This window comes from Anser anser (assembly GCF_964211835.1).
Source record: "Anser anser genome assembly, chromosome: 3".
In the NCBI taxonomy this organism is placed as follows: domain Eukaryota; kingdom Metazoa; phylum Chordata; class Aves; order Anseriformes; family Anatidae; genus Anser; species Anser anser.
Window position 1 is genome coordinate 91,011,117 of NC_139722.1, and position 16,430 is coordinate 91,027,546.

The 16,430-nt window shown below is 43.3% G+C and overlaps 1 protein-coding gene across 8 annotated transcripts in view; it reads left to right on the forward strand.

Annotated features, from left to right (window-relative positions):
- The window catches only part of DAAM2 (dishevelled associated activator of morphogenesis 2), a 198,728-nt gene that overhangs the window by 74,641 nt on the left and 107,657 nt on the right, over positions 1 to 16,430 (forward strand). For all 8 annotated transcript variants that reach the window (XM_083829088.1, XM_083829087.1, XM_083829093.1 and 5 more), the window contains one exon: positions 2,388 to 2,590. In XM_083829088.1, coding sequence (XP_083685214.1) covers positions 2,388 to 2,590 — 203 coding nt within the window. The remainder of the gene's footprint in view (positions 1 to 2,387; positions 2,591 to 16,430) is intronic.

A 16,430-nucleotide genomic window follows, 5' to 3' on the forward strand; every position in this document is an offset into this window, starting at 1 on the left:
ACTGCTCATCTCTGGTGAGCCTGCTTAAGATGAAAGCTCAATGATAAAACATCAGTTCAAGGCATCCTGTGGTGCCCTGACCAAGGCAGTACTTAACCCACAGAAAATGCTGACCTTCATGGCCTTCTCTGTAGTACTTATTTACTGGTAAGGTGCCTCTTTTGGAGGGGTGCTTACCAAAATCTTGACCTGAGCTCATAAAGAAAGCTATTATGGTCCTATTGCTTCGGTGTTTAAGCCAGTTTTTCCAAGGAGGATTCACTCTTCATGCTCCCAGAGGATCCTGGTCCTTTGGTGGTTGGTGAGGAAGTATCTCAACAGTAGATCAGAATTTAGTTGCAACAAAATTGATGGAAATGTAGTTATACTGGATGTAAATCAGGCTTGACTCATTGGTATGAGTTCCTTCCAAACTAATGGTATGTCAAAATAATGGGTTCTGGCCTCATCCATGGCCAGGCTACCATAAAGGACATTGCACTCAGAGAAGTCCCTGAGGAGATGATCTGCAGTGAACAAGATCAACTTCTTCTGAAGTTCTCTCGTGAAATCTTCTAAGAACTCAGGCTTTTAATCTACCCCACTGAGAGGAAATTAAGTTGTGTACATCATTGTGCTAGAACTAAGGACGTTTTGCTTTTTGTGAGATCAGTGTCAGAGGCCAGGTTCCGGGGTTAAGCTGACCTTTGGCCTCTCTTAGTGAGAATCTAATGATTTTATCAATGTGCTGGTGAAGCTGACGTCACACTGCTCTGTTGGGTCCTGCTGAGACATAGCACCCATTGCAAACCTGGCATGGAGAGCAAAGGAAAACAGGCATGCACAGGGCCTGATACCAGCTCAGGCTGCATGAGAGTTGGTGTCCCCCAGAGTGTAAAAGGAGGTGCTAGGTAAGTTAGTTCCAGCACAAAGAAACCTTCTGGTTCTTGCCAAGTGCATAGTGCATCGAGGCTGGGGGTTTGGGGTTATTTTTTTGTTTGCTTGTTTGTTTTCTTTTTTTATTCTTAAGCAAGTGTGCTCAGATTTCTACACAAAGTTTCCCTGGAGAGCTTCTGGCTGAATGCAGTATGTTAAGTCCCGCTATGCAACTGCTGACCTAAAGGTGCTTTTCCTAGCACAGCCACTTAGTCTCTCTGAGAGCTCAAAGCAGCCTTGTTCTGGCAAGCAAACAGGCCAAAGCATTGTGGGGCAGGTTAGGGCAGCAGCTGCTCCGATGACAAAGCTCAGCTGTGTTGCTGCAGTTACAGCATCCAGCATCCTGCGGCTCCGTTCACCTGCCACCTCCCTCGCTGCTCCTCCGCCTTGTGCCCAAGGAGCCGGGCTTCGCAACAGGCTTTAATTATTTACTCTCTAAGGATATGGCTTATTCTGCAGATTAAGTGAAAAAGTGAAGTCCTTAAAAAATATAACACAAATAAGCCCCTGAGCTGTCAAACAACAAGTCCCTTAAAAGGGCAAAATATGCGGCTCTCTGTGGATTGCACAGATCCCTCCTTTCAAACTGCTGGCAGGAGGCTTCCTGTTTGGATGGGCTGTTCACAAACGGTGTTGTGTGGTGAAATCAGTCACTTTCCAAATCCAACTTCAGGCCTCCTTTTGCCTCCCTTTACGCTCCTGATACCAAAGCCCCTCAAGCCTGGGTCCTGTCAAGATTGGATCTGGCAGCTCAAATGTAAATCTGAAAGCATGCATTAGCACTGTGCAATTTCTCCCCTGGATACATAAAGCAGCCCAAACTGGTTACGTGTGTTTGAAAACGTGATAGACAAAATGGTCCTACTGCAATAGTCCTGGCCATAAAGGGATAAGTGAATGTTTGCCAGTCTGCCTCCAGAGTGGTGAAAAAATGACTTCTGTTTTGTTGTTTCATAGTTGATGTTTTTTGGTGTTGTTGTTTTATTTTGATCAAATGGCATGTCTTTGGAGGATTCTCCCATTCCTTCTGGGTAAATACTCCAGTACATACTTTAGTTCCTTTACTGTAGCAGTGAGCAAAACTCCAAAACTGGCATCCAACGATAGCATTCAACCTTGGCTGGTGAGCTTTACTGATAAATATGTCTGCTGGAAGATCACATGCTGAGTTAGTAAAACCTTTTGAGAAACTTTGGGAGAAGCAATTCTACATTGCCATTCAAGAACATGTTAATGGTTGAACTTGATGATTTTGGAGGTCTTTTCTAACCTAAGTGATTCTGCGATTCTGTAATTCTATATTAAAGCTAACTACCTTGTCTAGCTTGAATGTTTATTGTGCTCTTTTGTATCTCAAATCCTTCTATCCCAGCTATTACACCAACGATGACCGTTGTAATTGCAGAGAGCTGTACAGATCCGGTGGAGTCTTGCTCATCTTTTTTCCCCTCTTTTTTTTTTTTTCCCTGCAGAACATGATCAGAAGATAGCATCATACACGATGATCATGGCCCCCCGGAAGAGGAATCGTCATGCGTTGGGGTTTCTTTGTTGTTTTGGAGGTAGTGACCTCCCTGAAATCAATCTCAAGGACAACAACCCCCTCCAGTTCCTCGAGTTTTCTGTCCCAATACCACCAGCAGAGGAGCTCAATGCCAGGTTCTCTGAACTTGTGGTAAGTTTCTGCTGGCAGATTGTTATGTTTTAGCGGGTGGATGAATTATGCAAAAAAAATAACAAATTATAACAAAATGCTTAAATACGGTGATTTATTCTGACAGGACTTTTTCAGGTGTGGGATTGAGCGTATTAGAAGAAACCTTGTAAGTTCTCTAGAGAACGGATCCCTGACAGTCAACAAGGACTATACTGTTTTATTGATTGGCAACATACTGCTGATGAGGCATAACAATCAGGTGACCATGCTCATTATGTTTCATCGGCCAGTTGCCTTTGATCCATGAACTGGTGCTATTGCAGCAGCAGATGTAAACATGAAAAGAAGCAGTTATTTCAGATGAACTTTGTTGTTTGCTTCTATGGTAAATGTTGTTGTGGATTACTGGTAGCAGTCAGTTGCTATTCACGCCTGGCATCAAAGAGCCTTGCTATCTTTGCCCTCTTGTTCAGCATTTGTGTGAACCACTGCAGAGGTCGTAGGACTGTGCTGTTTTGGAATCTCCATCAGAAAGATGATGACCATTTGATGCAATTGATCAGCTGTCTCATCCTCACTCTGAGCTTGGGGGTTATGTACAGTGAGGTACCTGTAACCAATGCCTGAGTTGTGCTACTGAGTGAGAAATAGCACAGAGCATATTGGATCTCAGAATGGAGGAGTTTGCCAAAAATCTTTCAATATTACACTTACATAACATCAGCCCAGTAATTTTTTTTGTATGAGCATGGCTTCAAAGTGCCGTAGCAATAAAAATAGCTATATAATTTGGGTATGCAGGTGGAGGTGAACATATGGACAACTATAGTATGTCAGATCAAAGATATGGACAGCTATAGTTTGTCAGATCGATGATCTGCCCACCTAGCCTAGGCGACTATTTCAAATGCTGGTGAAAAGCAGATGCCCAGGGAAGAATGTAGAAAAATCAGATGCCCAGGGTGCAGCCATAGAAAGGCCTTTGCCAGAATACTCTCCCACCATCTAGTAATTTGAGCTCAAAGCATTTCTTTGGTCAAAGCTGCTTTCTGTGTACATAATAAATTGGTATGAATTTCTTTTCTATGATCTCTTTCTGACATCCCTAGGAGCTATGAAAATGTTTAGCATTTACAATGTTCAGTGGCAGGGTGTGGGAAGGAGATGGTAGGACTTGCAGTTGTTTCAGGAGGAATAGGGCATGAACAGAAGAAGGCGTCTCCTTGCTTCAGACTAACCGGCAGATGGGGAATCTCTTCTTACAAGGGTGGTTCACAAAGTATGGGTCTATATTTAAGTCAGTTTGCTTTCTCTGTGAGGCTTCTTGAATTCCTCTTGGAAAATGCAGCTGACTAACTGGAGAATTGTGTGTGGTGATAGGTATCTGCCCTGAGTAAGAGCATAATCTGTAATCTGCTCTGCTATTTATTTCTGATGCTGCTTAAGAATTGTTTTTCACATGCAAGGCTTTAACAGCTGTGTGAAAGTTCACCCCTATCCGATGCCATTGAAGCATTCAGTCTAGCCTTCCTGAAGATGTCACCAGCAGAGGTGCTTTGCTCCTGATCTTGGCTTGCCCTAACTTGAACTTGTCGCCTTCAGGTCCTAGTGAAAGACCTGTTTGTATTTGCTGCTGGACTTTTGCTTATTGAGAAGGGTATCAGGTTCTACGAGGGACTTGAGTTTGTGGTGGTATTAGGGTGCTTTTAGCTTTTTGCTTTATGGCAAATATTTCTCTTCTATGTGCTTGTGGCAAAATAACTTGCAGCTGTCCTGTGGAAGTCTATTAAATGGTAAGATTTATAATGTTTTCGGTGCAAAATGTAATGACAAGTATACATGATGATCTGCAAAAAATTTTGGCCCAGGAGTTTGTGAGTAGTTAGTCTATGCTGTAACTTCTCAAATGTGCTGACAGCCTGTAACTGGCATATATATTTCAAACAAATGAAGCCATTGAAATAAAAATGGATGAAATTTGTGTTCTTATATTTAATGATAGTACCCTACTCATCATTGCATGGGAAGTGAGCTGGGAGTGGAAAGTGCTACTTTTCAGAAGGTTAATGAAGTATATCACATTTTTATAAAGCATTCAGGTAGGATGGCTATGTGTGTCCGTAGGAGTTCCTGTGCAGGCAGGTGATGTGAGATCAGCAAGAGCTTTATGAGTAGGAGAACCTAGGAGAGAAACAGGGCTAGCAGAATGCAGAATTTGCCCAGAAGGGCTGGTTTGTCCACAGGTCCAGATTAATGCATGTTCTATGAGACACTAAAATAAAACCGGATACATTTGTATTGACAGCTCAGATGAGATTTTAATTGGATTAGAAAGATTCAGTCTGTAAATGTGCCAGTGTAAGTCAGCGACCTGGAAGTGCCTGAGAGGGCTCTGTGCTGCGTACCAGCCTCCCCACTGCTTATCTGTTAGGGTCTAGTCTGGGTGCACTTGTACTATATAAAAGACAGATTTGAGTGTAAAGCTTTTTGACCCAAATCCCCAAGCGAAATAATGACACCAACATCATCTGAGATCTGTAGTGAGAAAATCATTTGCGTTTGCTCCCTGAAGCAGGCCCAGAGGGTAAATCCTCATCTTGCCATCTGCTCTACAAAGGGTATAATGAAACATATTGGTGTTCTTGAATGAATTTTTAAAAGCCCTATTTTCCCCTTATTGCAGTTAAAATCTGGGGCATTGTCCTGTACAAGAGTTAATGACAAGAAGAGCTAAGCCTAGCTGTTCTGGAAAAGCCTCCCCTGTGATGGGTTTTCCAGTCCAGTAAATATTCAGTACATTTCCACCCCCTGTTTGAGGAAAATGGGCACTTTGAGGTACTTCTCTCGTCTTGTGGTCTTTCAATTGGTATCATAAAAATGCAGTTGGAGATGTACATTGTGCAAGAGGAGGAGACTGAGGAATTAGGAACATGTTGGGATCCTTTATTTGGATTGGAATCACAAACACCTCCAGAGCTTGTAAACCTGCTGGTGAAGAATCCGAGCTGAGGCAGGTTTACATGTGTGGACTGCTCTCTTTTGGGGGTGCACCCAGATCAACCAGCCAAGGAATGACAGCTGCCCTAACTGGACTCTTTCCGAGTCAGTGGTTGTCAAATGACAAGCTGATGCTGATCTCAGCTGAAATGTCTGCTCTTGATGCTGCTCAACCAGAAGAACAGTTCTAGGATGGATCTCAAGCATTTGTGTTGCTGCACATGTCTAAATGCGCAAGAAACAAAGCAAACAATTGCTTGTAACCACAAACTTTGCCCCTCAAAGGGCCACTTTCATGCTTCCAACTGAAAGAGGGGAAAACATCTGGCTTTAGCACCTCTTCTTCAATGAACAGGCAAGGAAGAGAAGCTCTACACAGTAGGACGGGTATGTGGAGTGGCCCTGTACCTCATAAATTTTGAAAATGGTCCTACCTGACTGTCAAGGTTGTTCTAGCCAGCATCACTTCTTTTTTCTTCAGTCTCTTCTCAGCTGGCACTGTGTGTACTACCGTCTAGTAAAGTGCTGCTGCAGTTGGTGGTCTATTCAGCAAGTGCCAAGCTGGTTTTGTGCCTGCTGGCAAAAATGGCTGTGCTAAGCACATGTGTTTTTCCTTGCACAGATTTATTGACTGAACAGGAACTGCAGAATAATCTGGAAGAACTATTGCAAGGCAAGGGAAAATCAATTTTTTCATGAAAATGCTTCTCCGACTCCTTGTTCAAATTTGTTAGCAGTAGTGTGTTCTCGCCACAGTGGATTTTGATTCCTTTTGTTCAATATTACAAGTCCTGGACTCTTCTTGTTTGTTAAGATGGTGGGTTGCTTGACAGTAAAGGTGTTGCCTCTATATCTCTCTTACAGCAGCAACTGGATCCCAAACTCAGACCATACTAAGAAGGGTAATGTAGATACTGGAAATTCAGGGAAAGAAGGAAAATTTAAAAATGTTATCACAGAGGAAAGAGCAGTGTAAAGTGTTTGTGCTTTTGATGTTTTTCTCTTTTTCTGTTGTTAGTGTCTGTTGAGCTGGTCATGGTGTTTGAGAAGGTGGAATTCAACATTGTGTATTTTAGGAGAGAAGTGGAGTTGTCATTTTAAGCTGCCATTTTCAAAGTTGATCAAACTACTACAGTCTGCAAACTTGAATGATAATATCCTTATGTGAGTTACCTGTACCATACTAGATTCTTACACTAAGATGTGATAAATATATGCCTTTATCCCCTCAGTCATTGGAGCATTCTGGTATTTAGCTCAGGTAGGACGTTGTCTGGATTCTCCTATCCTGGTTTGTTTCTCTTACATTGCATTTTTGCTTCTCTTACACTGCATTTAAACCTGGATTGTCGTGGGTTTTGGTTTGTTTGTTTCTTTTTTCCCCTCAGAGCCCCTAAGTAAGAGGTTGTGTTGACTTTATAGATTCACAAAAGCTCTTTACCCACTTTACTATTTACAAACCTCCACAGCTTTGCCAGAACTAAACTTTAGACCTTATGCTGCTAGCAGTACCCACTAAGCTACATTAGTTACAGGTAACGAGCAGCATAAATACTTTTGAACTCTCTGTATTTGAAAACTTCAGAATTACCCAGCATTTGTCTTGGTCTGCCTTTATGTTTCTTCTTGTTGATTGAAATGACAGCTCCATATAGGGCCCCGTCATTCTTTACTTGACGAAAGAGGTAGGTTGCTACTTGGGTGAGGTAACCTGCACTCTTCTCTGCCTTCTTCCTTCCCTCCCTCCTTCTCTCTCTGTGAATAGATCTTGTTTTCTGGCCTTACTGAGAAACCCCAGCTTTTTTTGTCATAGAGAAGACACACATCGAATTGCTATGTGGTCCTGATCAATGAGACCACTGAAAATCAAAAATACATGGAACTATCTGAGAATTTGTTTACTTAATTCATCAGAGAAAGCAAAACAATTTCTGAGCAAGGCATCAGTGCAATACATACCAGCTAACACCTTCATCAAGAGCCACAGGGAGATGAGATCCAAGTCGAAATAACTGTAGTAGCAGTTCCCACTGCAAACAGCTGACTTGGAAGTAGCAACTTTCCTTCTTGCTTAGCTCTCCCTTGCAGGCCATTTAATGTAATGGATACAACATAAACCTCAGATGAAAACTAGGCTTCACCACATTGAATAAGTACTCCCATATATCACCAGTCCCACTCAAGCTTGCCAAGTCCTAGCTGTGGCAGTGTTCGTGAGGCCCCTCTTTGGCTCTGCAACCTGCAAGAGTATTTATTGGGTAAAAAGTAAAAGAATTGCCGCTATTGTGAATATAGACTGCCTTAGACATTAGTCTATGTATGTAGGCAGAAGAGGACATCAGCTGCCTTTCTCTGTGCTTATTGACAGGCCTGGAGAACAAAGTTCTCTGTTGTTCCCCAGCAGCCTTCCAGGGGAGCTGAGGGAAATACACGTAGAGTTGCCTCTTCTGTGTCTGGGTGCCCAGCGTGGAGCACCACCTTTCCAGAAAAGTATCCTTAATTTCTGAAGTTTATTTAGTCCCTAGTTTCTCACTGAAATTTTGTGACTTAGAAATGCATCCATAGGCCCTCACTTCAAACCCCAAGCACGTGTCGTATATTGATCACAGTATTTAATCACATTTAAATTCAGGCATGTTGCCAAGGTTTGAATGTTTCGGTTTCACTTTATCAATCTTCTGCGTCATTCTATCTTCTTCCTGGATTTTTTCTTAATACAGGGATTTAATTTGTGTCGCTTGTGTTACATGTAAATCGCAGTTTCAGACTGTACCTCTGACAGGCCTGTGGCTTTGAGTTGTTATCAATGCAATTTTCTCTGCAGCCATGTTTTCAAAGTGCCTTTGTGTCATTTTTCCTGTAAGATGAGGCTCTTTTATTCCCTGTGCCCATCCCTTCTGTGCTTTCCTTTAATGAATGACTGTACCTAATCAGTCCGGAAGGTTGTGTAGTGCCAAATGCAATCAAGATCTGCAGAGGTCCTTCATTTTTATTTGCATGTAATGAGCTCTGACTTCAGCAAACTGACTGCTCTGACTTGCTGGCCTTGGCCCAGTGGAGACTCCCCACCCCAATTATTGCTCTTCTTTTTTTGCACTTGATGAGAATATGCCAGTTGAGGCTAGAAGAAAATACAAATTATGACACTAAGTTGGATTTTTCATGACGGGAGGCTCCTATCCGGGAAGAAGGCTTAGCATTGCTCTATTAATGTTAAGGCACTGTCTCCAAAGGCAGAAATGGGCAGCACTTTGAGGCAGCAGATTGTTTTTCTAGCTGATGGGGGCCAGGCCACAAAACTTTCCTTTCTCTTGGGTTAGTTTGTAGTTGTCAGATTAACATTTTTCATGCATTCAGATGCACTTGTCTTCTATTATAATCATGGCAAAAGTACTGGGTGGTTTAAGGTTTCTGAAGCTATTAGGAGGCTGAGGCTTGGGAGGCAAAACCTCTCCCTAGTATCACGGTCTGTCTGGTTATGCACAGATGTTCCCTTATGTCCAGCATAGTTCTTCAGTCCAAGATTGATACTTTAAAAACGACAACAAAACAACCGTTTATTTGCACATATCCAGGATCCCTGTCTCTTTCCCCCTCTCTTTTTTCCTCTTTTCTTTCAGCTCTTCAAAGAAAATTTTTCATAATGTCAGGCCTGCTTTACACATGTCCCATGTGCAGTACACGTGTCCAAGTCCTGATTCTAACACATATCACTACAGGCAGCTTTCTGGAGTTACTCGGGTCCTTTCACGAGGTAAGTTACGTTTTAGGTTTTGTGGCAGATACCTCTGCCCTTCACACTCACCTAGGTGTGGAGTAGGTGACAGGCTCGTGGCACTGAGCGCAGCACTGCACTCTTCCTCTCTCCAGGCTCCCGTCCAGTAGGCGCAGCTGGTTGGCAGCTCCCAGCTCCCCAGCCAGCTGTGTGAGGAGCAGCAGTTGCTGGGCTGCGGACGTGTGAGACCCAGATGCAGTGAGAGGAGCATGAGATGGGAGCCAGCAAACCATATCTCACACTCCGTGCATGACAATCAGTAGGGTCGTGTAAACAAATGCAAAACCAGACCTAGGCTTACGTGCCGGATTTGGGTGTGAAGAAGCCAGGGGTGCTTCCAAAGTACCTGTGTAGTTACAAGGCTTTTGTGCAGGGATACATTGCTTTGCAGATCTTGTTGCTTTACTGCAAGACTTTGCTGATCCTTAGCTGATACAAAGCAGCTCGGTTCTGCTGGACAGTAGTGGCATTGCATCATCCTGCATTGCCTGAGATTTGGCTTGTGTGGTGTTTTCTGTGTCTGTGGGGCTTGCCGGATGCGGAATATCCCGAGCAGAGCATACTGGCTGCCTTCCTGAGAGGTGGGGAAGGTTGTGGTCATGGTGGGAATGTTTGAAGGGAATGTTCAAACATTCCCTTTGTATATGTTCTGGGTATGATTTGCTTACAGTAGACAGGAAACACCTGAAGAACACCTACTTGCTGGGCTACATGTTTGTAATGGGATAACCATGATGTTCCCTGATTGAGGAAATGCGTATAGTCCATCTAGAGCATGAAAGGAGCAGCTCTGGATTTTGTAAGCACAGCAGGCAGAGATGTAGCTTGGGGTGTAAAAAGAGGGGAAAGAACAGACCCTGGCACTAGAGAATCGATATGCTAAGAAATCTATCTTGTGTCTTCCCTCTACTGAACATTTGGAAACTGTCATGATATCTCCTTAAGCCATTGTTAGGGTGGATGTGTTTACTGTTCAGACATCTGCCTAAGTGTTTCTAATACCTTACCAGCTGACTGGAGAACACTACCATGTTCCAGTACAGCTGCAAGTGCATTTAGTGTTAAGCAGCATTACATATTAAAAAAATAAATAAAAAAAATAATGTAAAGCCTTTCATAATGTCAGGCCTGCTTTGGCCTTTCTCTTGTTAAGGCATCATTAGTACATTTAAGGTTTTGTGTCTCATTATGTCTGTAATGATGAGCCAGGAACTTACTGGACTGAGTCTGAAGGCTGCTGAAGAGATAAAAAAAAAACATAAAGATGATAATAGTAGGAGTCATATGTGCTAGCTGGAAGGATCAAATTAATTTATTTCAACTTCCCTGGACTTTCAGCTCTACTTGGATAGGTACAAAGTAGACAATTTCCTACCTTCCTTCTAGAATTGAACCAGCAATCTTATAAAATTCCTGCCAGTTTGATATCTACTGACTTAAAGTAACAGGTTCTGCCATCTCTAGTGGAAATAGAGCCAGCAGCAGGACAGAGACATCCTTCTGGTCTGCACCTTTGACGTGGCTTCTCAGAACATGATTCTTGCCTTTCTGCAGTTTCTTTTCTTTCTTTACTTCTGCTTATTAGTGTCTTACGTTGTTCAAAGCTGTATTAAATGTCCTACAAACACCCTTTAGAGAGGACATTTGAATTCTAGATTTGGTTTGCTGAGGATGGGTGGGAGAATGGATCAAGTCAGAGAGATCATTTGAGGTGAGAAGGAGCCACCTGGAGATGAATCTGGGAGAAATGACAGAGGAAAGTATTGAGTTACGCAAAGAGCATGATGGCTGGATTGTAACTGGACAGGAGACTGTGATAAGGAGGGACGATGTTTTCCAAAGCACTGAAGGAAAATACAAAGCAAATGAAGTAGCTGTGGTGCTGAAGGGACTGGCAAGAGAGGGTGCAAAGATGGAGGTGGCATGGCAGAAATGCCAGGCCAAGATGATCTTCTGGCAGTGCTTTTGGAGGGAGAGCTTGCATGTTGATGAAGGGAAGCTGAATGACAGATGTGTGTTTCTTCTGCAGCTCAGAGAAGAAGGGTCAGCTCTGAGATGTCTTAGGAGGAATGATTTGTCATTTAGTCTGATCTGAGCAAGAGAAGGGGAGCCAGGTCTCTGTGATGATGAAGACCTTATAAAATTTAAAATAAAATTACATCATAAAAGTAACCACCTGAAGCTGGGGAGGCAATGAAGTTTTCCTGTGAGGAGGAAAGACTGTGAAAGATAGGGTGCGAGTGTTTTGCAGGGTAAGCAGGTACACCTATTGAGGTAAAGTAGCTGGGGTACAGGAGAAACTGTTAGCAAAACAAGATCGAATCAAGAAGTAGATAACAGTAAGGATTATCTTTTTAATGTGTTGAATCAAATCAGTTTCTGTATGTCCTCATCTAATAGCAGTTTATATCAGATATAATAATTGCTCAAATAGCGTATAGTATAGCCTGAGGGGGTGGAGGGGGGAAGTTTACAATTATGTCGTGCTTCTGTGTCCTTCTCTAAGTGGATTTTGTCTTCAAACAGTGCTCAAGGCTGCTTATCATTCAGGTAGTTATTGTTACCTGTTAAGGTATCTGGCACGGCTCTTTTAGTGTTGGTGGGAAATGGCTGCTTTCTCCTGTCGTGTGCCTGGCCTGCAAGACTGCAGAGTGAGGGAAGCAAGGTGCCACAGGTGAGGCTGAGTGGACGGAGCGGCACCTTTTCAGGGTACGAGGTTTTCTGGTCAGCAGTTTCCAGGCATCTTCCTCTGCAGCTGCTGAGGGGGAGCTGTTGCTGTCACTAAATGCAGACAACGAGTGGCCCTTCTGCTCATTGCTCCAGCACCGGATGGGAGCAGTGTGTGGCAGGCGTCGGAAGGTGCTTTTTCTGTCACTCATCGCACCGGGCCGCATCCACAGCTGCTGTCTTTGACATGTTTAGTCCAGAGGAAGTACAGACAGATGTCTTCCACCTGGCACGGGAACAGCGCTTATCCACAGCTTGGAATGTTAGGTACTGCTACTTCTCTAAATGGCAAAGGCTGTAAGCTTGCTGGGAGGAAAACTTATTTCAAGAGCGCTACTTTTTTTTTTTCTTTTTTTCTTTTTTTTTTTTCCAGGGTCCTTTTCCTAGGTCCCACTTACGCAACTCGTATCATGCATTCATGAGTTTGCTACCTGAGTGTGAAACAGGGAATAGTAATGCTTCTTAAACCAGCTTTAGTACAGAACTGTAGCCAGATTGAAAAGGTGCTGAAAAGATGCAGCACGTGGAGGTCACAGGAAGCACAGGATTCTTCCAGTGGCAAAATGTATTGTATTTGAAGATCTCGGGAGCAAATCTCTGCTACTGCATCCTGTTGTACACATTGCCCTGCTCTTTTTTCAGGTGGAATCTGACATGGGATTCTGTAGCCTTCCTGGGCAAACTCTCCTTTCTTTTATGTGTGGACCTGGTGCCATGTGCCAAAGAGCCCCAGCCAGCATCTGTATATTCTAGGCACTTTTATATTAAAAACACTCAAGGGCACCTTTTTATTTTGCAGTTTCCCATCATTTGTTGACCACATAAAGGGAGAGGCTCCCCAGGCTAATAACACAAACATCTTTTGAAAAGAATTTAGCAGTGCGCACAACACTGTTATGCAATGGTTTACTAGGTGGAGATTTGAAGAATAACTTCTCCAAAGGAAATTACAAGGGGAAAGCAGATTGCAGTTTCCCAGTTTGGAAGTTGTCCAGGGAGATCCCTGAGTCATGGAAAACCATTGGGATTGCTTTAGTGGCTGTGTTTCAGCATTACATCTTGTACAGAGAGCAACAGCTGGATGAGTTTGTCGGACGGTGTAAAGTTGTTGGCTTCTGCTCCAACAAGGAGAGAGAACTTTGGGATTACAAATGCTTAACCAAATAACAACAAATCTTCATTGCATTTAGGGGACAAATCTGGTCTGCAAGGCGAATGCTCGTCTTTCTCTTATTCCTTTTGCTATATTTTCTGAATGTTTCTGGTAAGTTCATTCTTAAAAATAGAGAAAAAAAAAATTGGCTGGTGCTTTCTGAGGCCCAGTGATGTCAGTGCAGTAGTTGCTGTTCTGATTATCAGAGTACTTGAGCAATGAGACAGGACAGGGTGTGAGTGAATAACCAAATACACTGTTATGCCTTCAGCTCAGTGTTTGACTGTGGAAACATTCAGTTTGCGAGCAAGGGTATTGTGGAATTGTCCTCCACCTCACCCCAGAGGAGATGAGAGAAGCCTCTTAAGTGGGTGTTCTTGTAGCTGATCTGGATAGATTAATAGTAAATACAGCTCATCTCCATTTATTTAAGTAGAAGTTAACAATTAGCTAAAAGGGGACTGATAGACTGCTAAGTCTATTCTATTCCTGAAGCCTGGCTTGTAGGTGGTTGAGTGAGCCTATATTAAAGGTTGTCTAGCCAAGACATTTAGTCTCCGTTACAATTTAAAGCAGGTAAATTGGGATAGAGATTGATATTTTGCACTGGTGTAAATCCAGGGTAACTTCACTCACTTCAGTAGAGTTAGGGACACATTCTGATCTCTGGTTTGCACTACTAAATCTGGGGTAATTATTGTGAGAGCAAGAGAAGGACTAAAGCCAGCTTCTAGTTTCATTTCTATCTGTCTAAACCTGAACCAATGCCAGAAATGATGTTGATTTATCGGAGTTCCTTTGGTTCTACCCCTGCATTTAAGAGCTGATTTCGAGCATGTGTGTTTGAGCACCACAAACAAAGCTTGATAAGATGTTAATTTTGCTCATGAATTTCTTAACCAACCTCTCAGTTCCTCCTGCCCTTTTACGTAATATTTTATTGGAGATTTAAAGGTCAGCCAAGCTCTGACTTACCCATGTTTTCCTCCATGGGGGCATATGGCAAATAGGATGCGCACAAGAGGATAAAGCTGGGAGGAGAGGAGTAGGTGGCACCGACGCCCCTGGAAATTCAGCCTGCCCTTGGCACGGGGCTGCAGCAGCAATTCCCCGCCCACGTTCTGTGGGTTGAGCCAGCAGGACTGTGTTTGGGCAGGAAGCGATCAGAGAGGTGTGTGCCTGTGTGCTTTGGCACGGTGCTAGCTGTGAATTGCTCCAGCATAGGAACCTCCTCTGAACTCATTAGTATTAAAACAGAACAGAAGAGACTTTGTAGGGAGGGAGAGGGTGGGGAAGCCGGAAAGGTAGCAGTTTAGACGGCCATTTCCTAATAACCTTTCCCACACCTACCTTCCTGTATGGGGTCTCATCTAAAGGACCTTGGCATGAAAAACAGACCCTGGCCCAGGGAGGGGAAAGGGAGGGGGAAATAAGGGCAGGAGAAGGAAGGGAAACAAGGGGTGGGGAACGGGCGCTGTGCTGAAACAGCAGATTTATTGTTATTTAGTGTTATATACGGTGATACTGGGAGCTCTGTTTGAGAGGTGTCTGATACACTGTGCATAACCAGAACATGGAGGTAAATGTGCTGCTTGCCTCAGAGGACTTGGAACTTGTCACGGTGAAAAGATATATCTAGCAGAATGAATGGCTTCAGGTCTGTTCAGTGTGTTCGTTCAGTTGACTGAATAGTGGGACACAGGGTACACCTATCAACTGTGCAGGTTTCACTAAGCTGCAAACACCATGCGTGTTAAAAGGCAAGCTTAAAACAAGGAGAAATTGCATGAAAAAGGGTGGGCAGATAAAATGGGCTTCTTTTCGGAGCAAGTCTGATAATGCAGAATGGGAAGCAGCCAGGTAGGTACACATCTACAGAAAAGAAAGTAAGGATTATAGTGGATCACGAGTGAGCATGAGTCACACTGTTTCTTTGTTTATTAAAATAAACAGTAATAAAAAAAAAATCATCTTCATGGAATATATAACCAGGAATGTGACATGGAAGATGCATGAAGTAATCTTTGCACTCAGTATTGATAAGGTCTCGGCTCGAACACTGTCTCTGCTTTTGAACAGTGCACTTCAAAAAAGAAGTACTTTGACCGGGGATAGCCCAGAAGTCAATTAGAGGAGGAATGAGAGGTCCAGAGGATGTGACCTCTAAGAAAGACTGAAAGAGCTGGCCTTGTTTAGCCTCAAGAAAGAAGACTGAGGAGGGACATTACAACAGCCTTTAATAGGCTTGAAAACTGTTATCAAGAGGAAGGAAAAAATCTGCTCACCATGTCTGTGGTTGATAGGGCCGGAAGTAATAGGCTTAAATTGCAGCAGCAGGGATTTAGATTAGACATGAGCCTGACTATTCAGTTTCCATCCCCATCCCTATCATTGGGCTCGTTCCAATTCACTGACATGGACACACAGCCCATCTTAACAGAAATAGCAGTGATGACAGTCAACTTTTTGCATTGTTGTCCTCACATGCCCACCCAAGAGGAGTATCCATGGAGCTTCCCTCTTGCCATACCCATATTATATCCCTGCATATGTGAGAACGTGTATCTAAAGCATGATCTCTCTGCAAACGTCTGTGTGTGCTTTTGCATAAGTAGGTACTGGTTTTCCTCATTCTTTCTCTTTCTATTTGCCCCAGCAGATGGTTGTCTTATCCACGTGGTTTGCCTGCAAAGGGCAGAGAAATGAGCAGCAGGCAGCTGTTTCTAGTGGCCTGTGAAAGGGGACTGCCACAAGCAGCCTTGCTGCTTGTATGTCCTGGTATGCTGTCAAGTCACAGAGAGGAGTAGGAGTGAGACAGGATTTAGCTCTTCTCTGGGAAGCAAACAAAACAACCCATGATTAAAGAGGAAAAATGGGAGCAGTACAGTGGAGGGTGGTGGTGGCTGTGTTTGCAGGGTGGGGTCCTGGGGAATTAATTGACTTTTTGTTAGATACATTTCTCTGCCAAAAAACAGTGCCCTTGACAGATGAAATTCTTATGCTGAAGCTGAGTCATAAGAATGAATAACTTCTGTGTTGGCAGCTTAGAGGAGAAACGTATCTCCCAGTACACTAACATCAGGTGCTTTCTGTTTTGTAATGAAATGTTACAACTGAGAATCAAGAGATTTGGGCCCCCAATACTGAGGGTGTTTTAAAGCTGCATGTCTTTGAAAAAGCAAGAAGGAAAAGAGTATAGTGGGAAT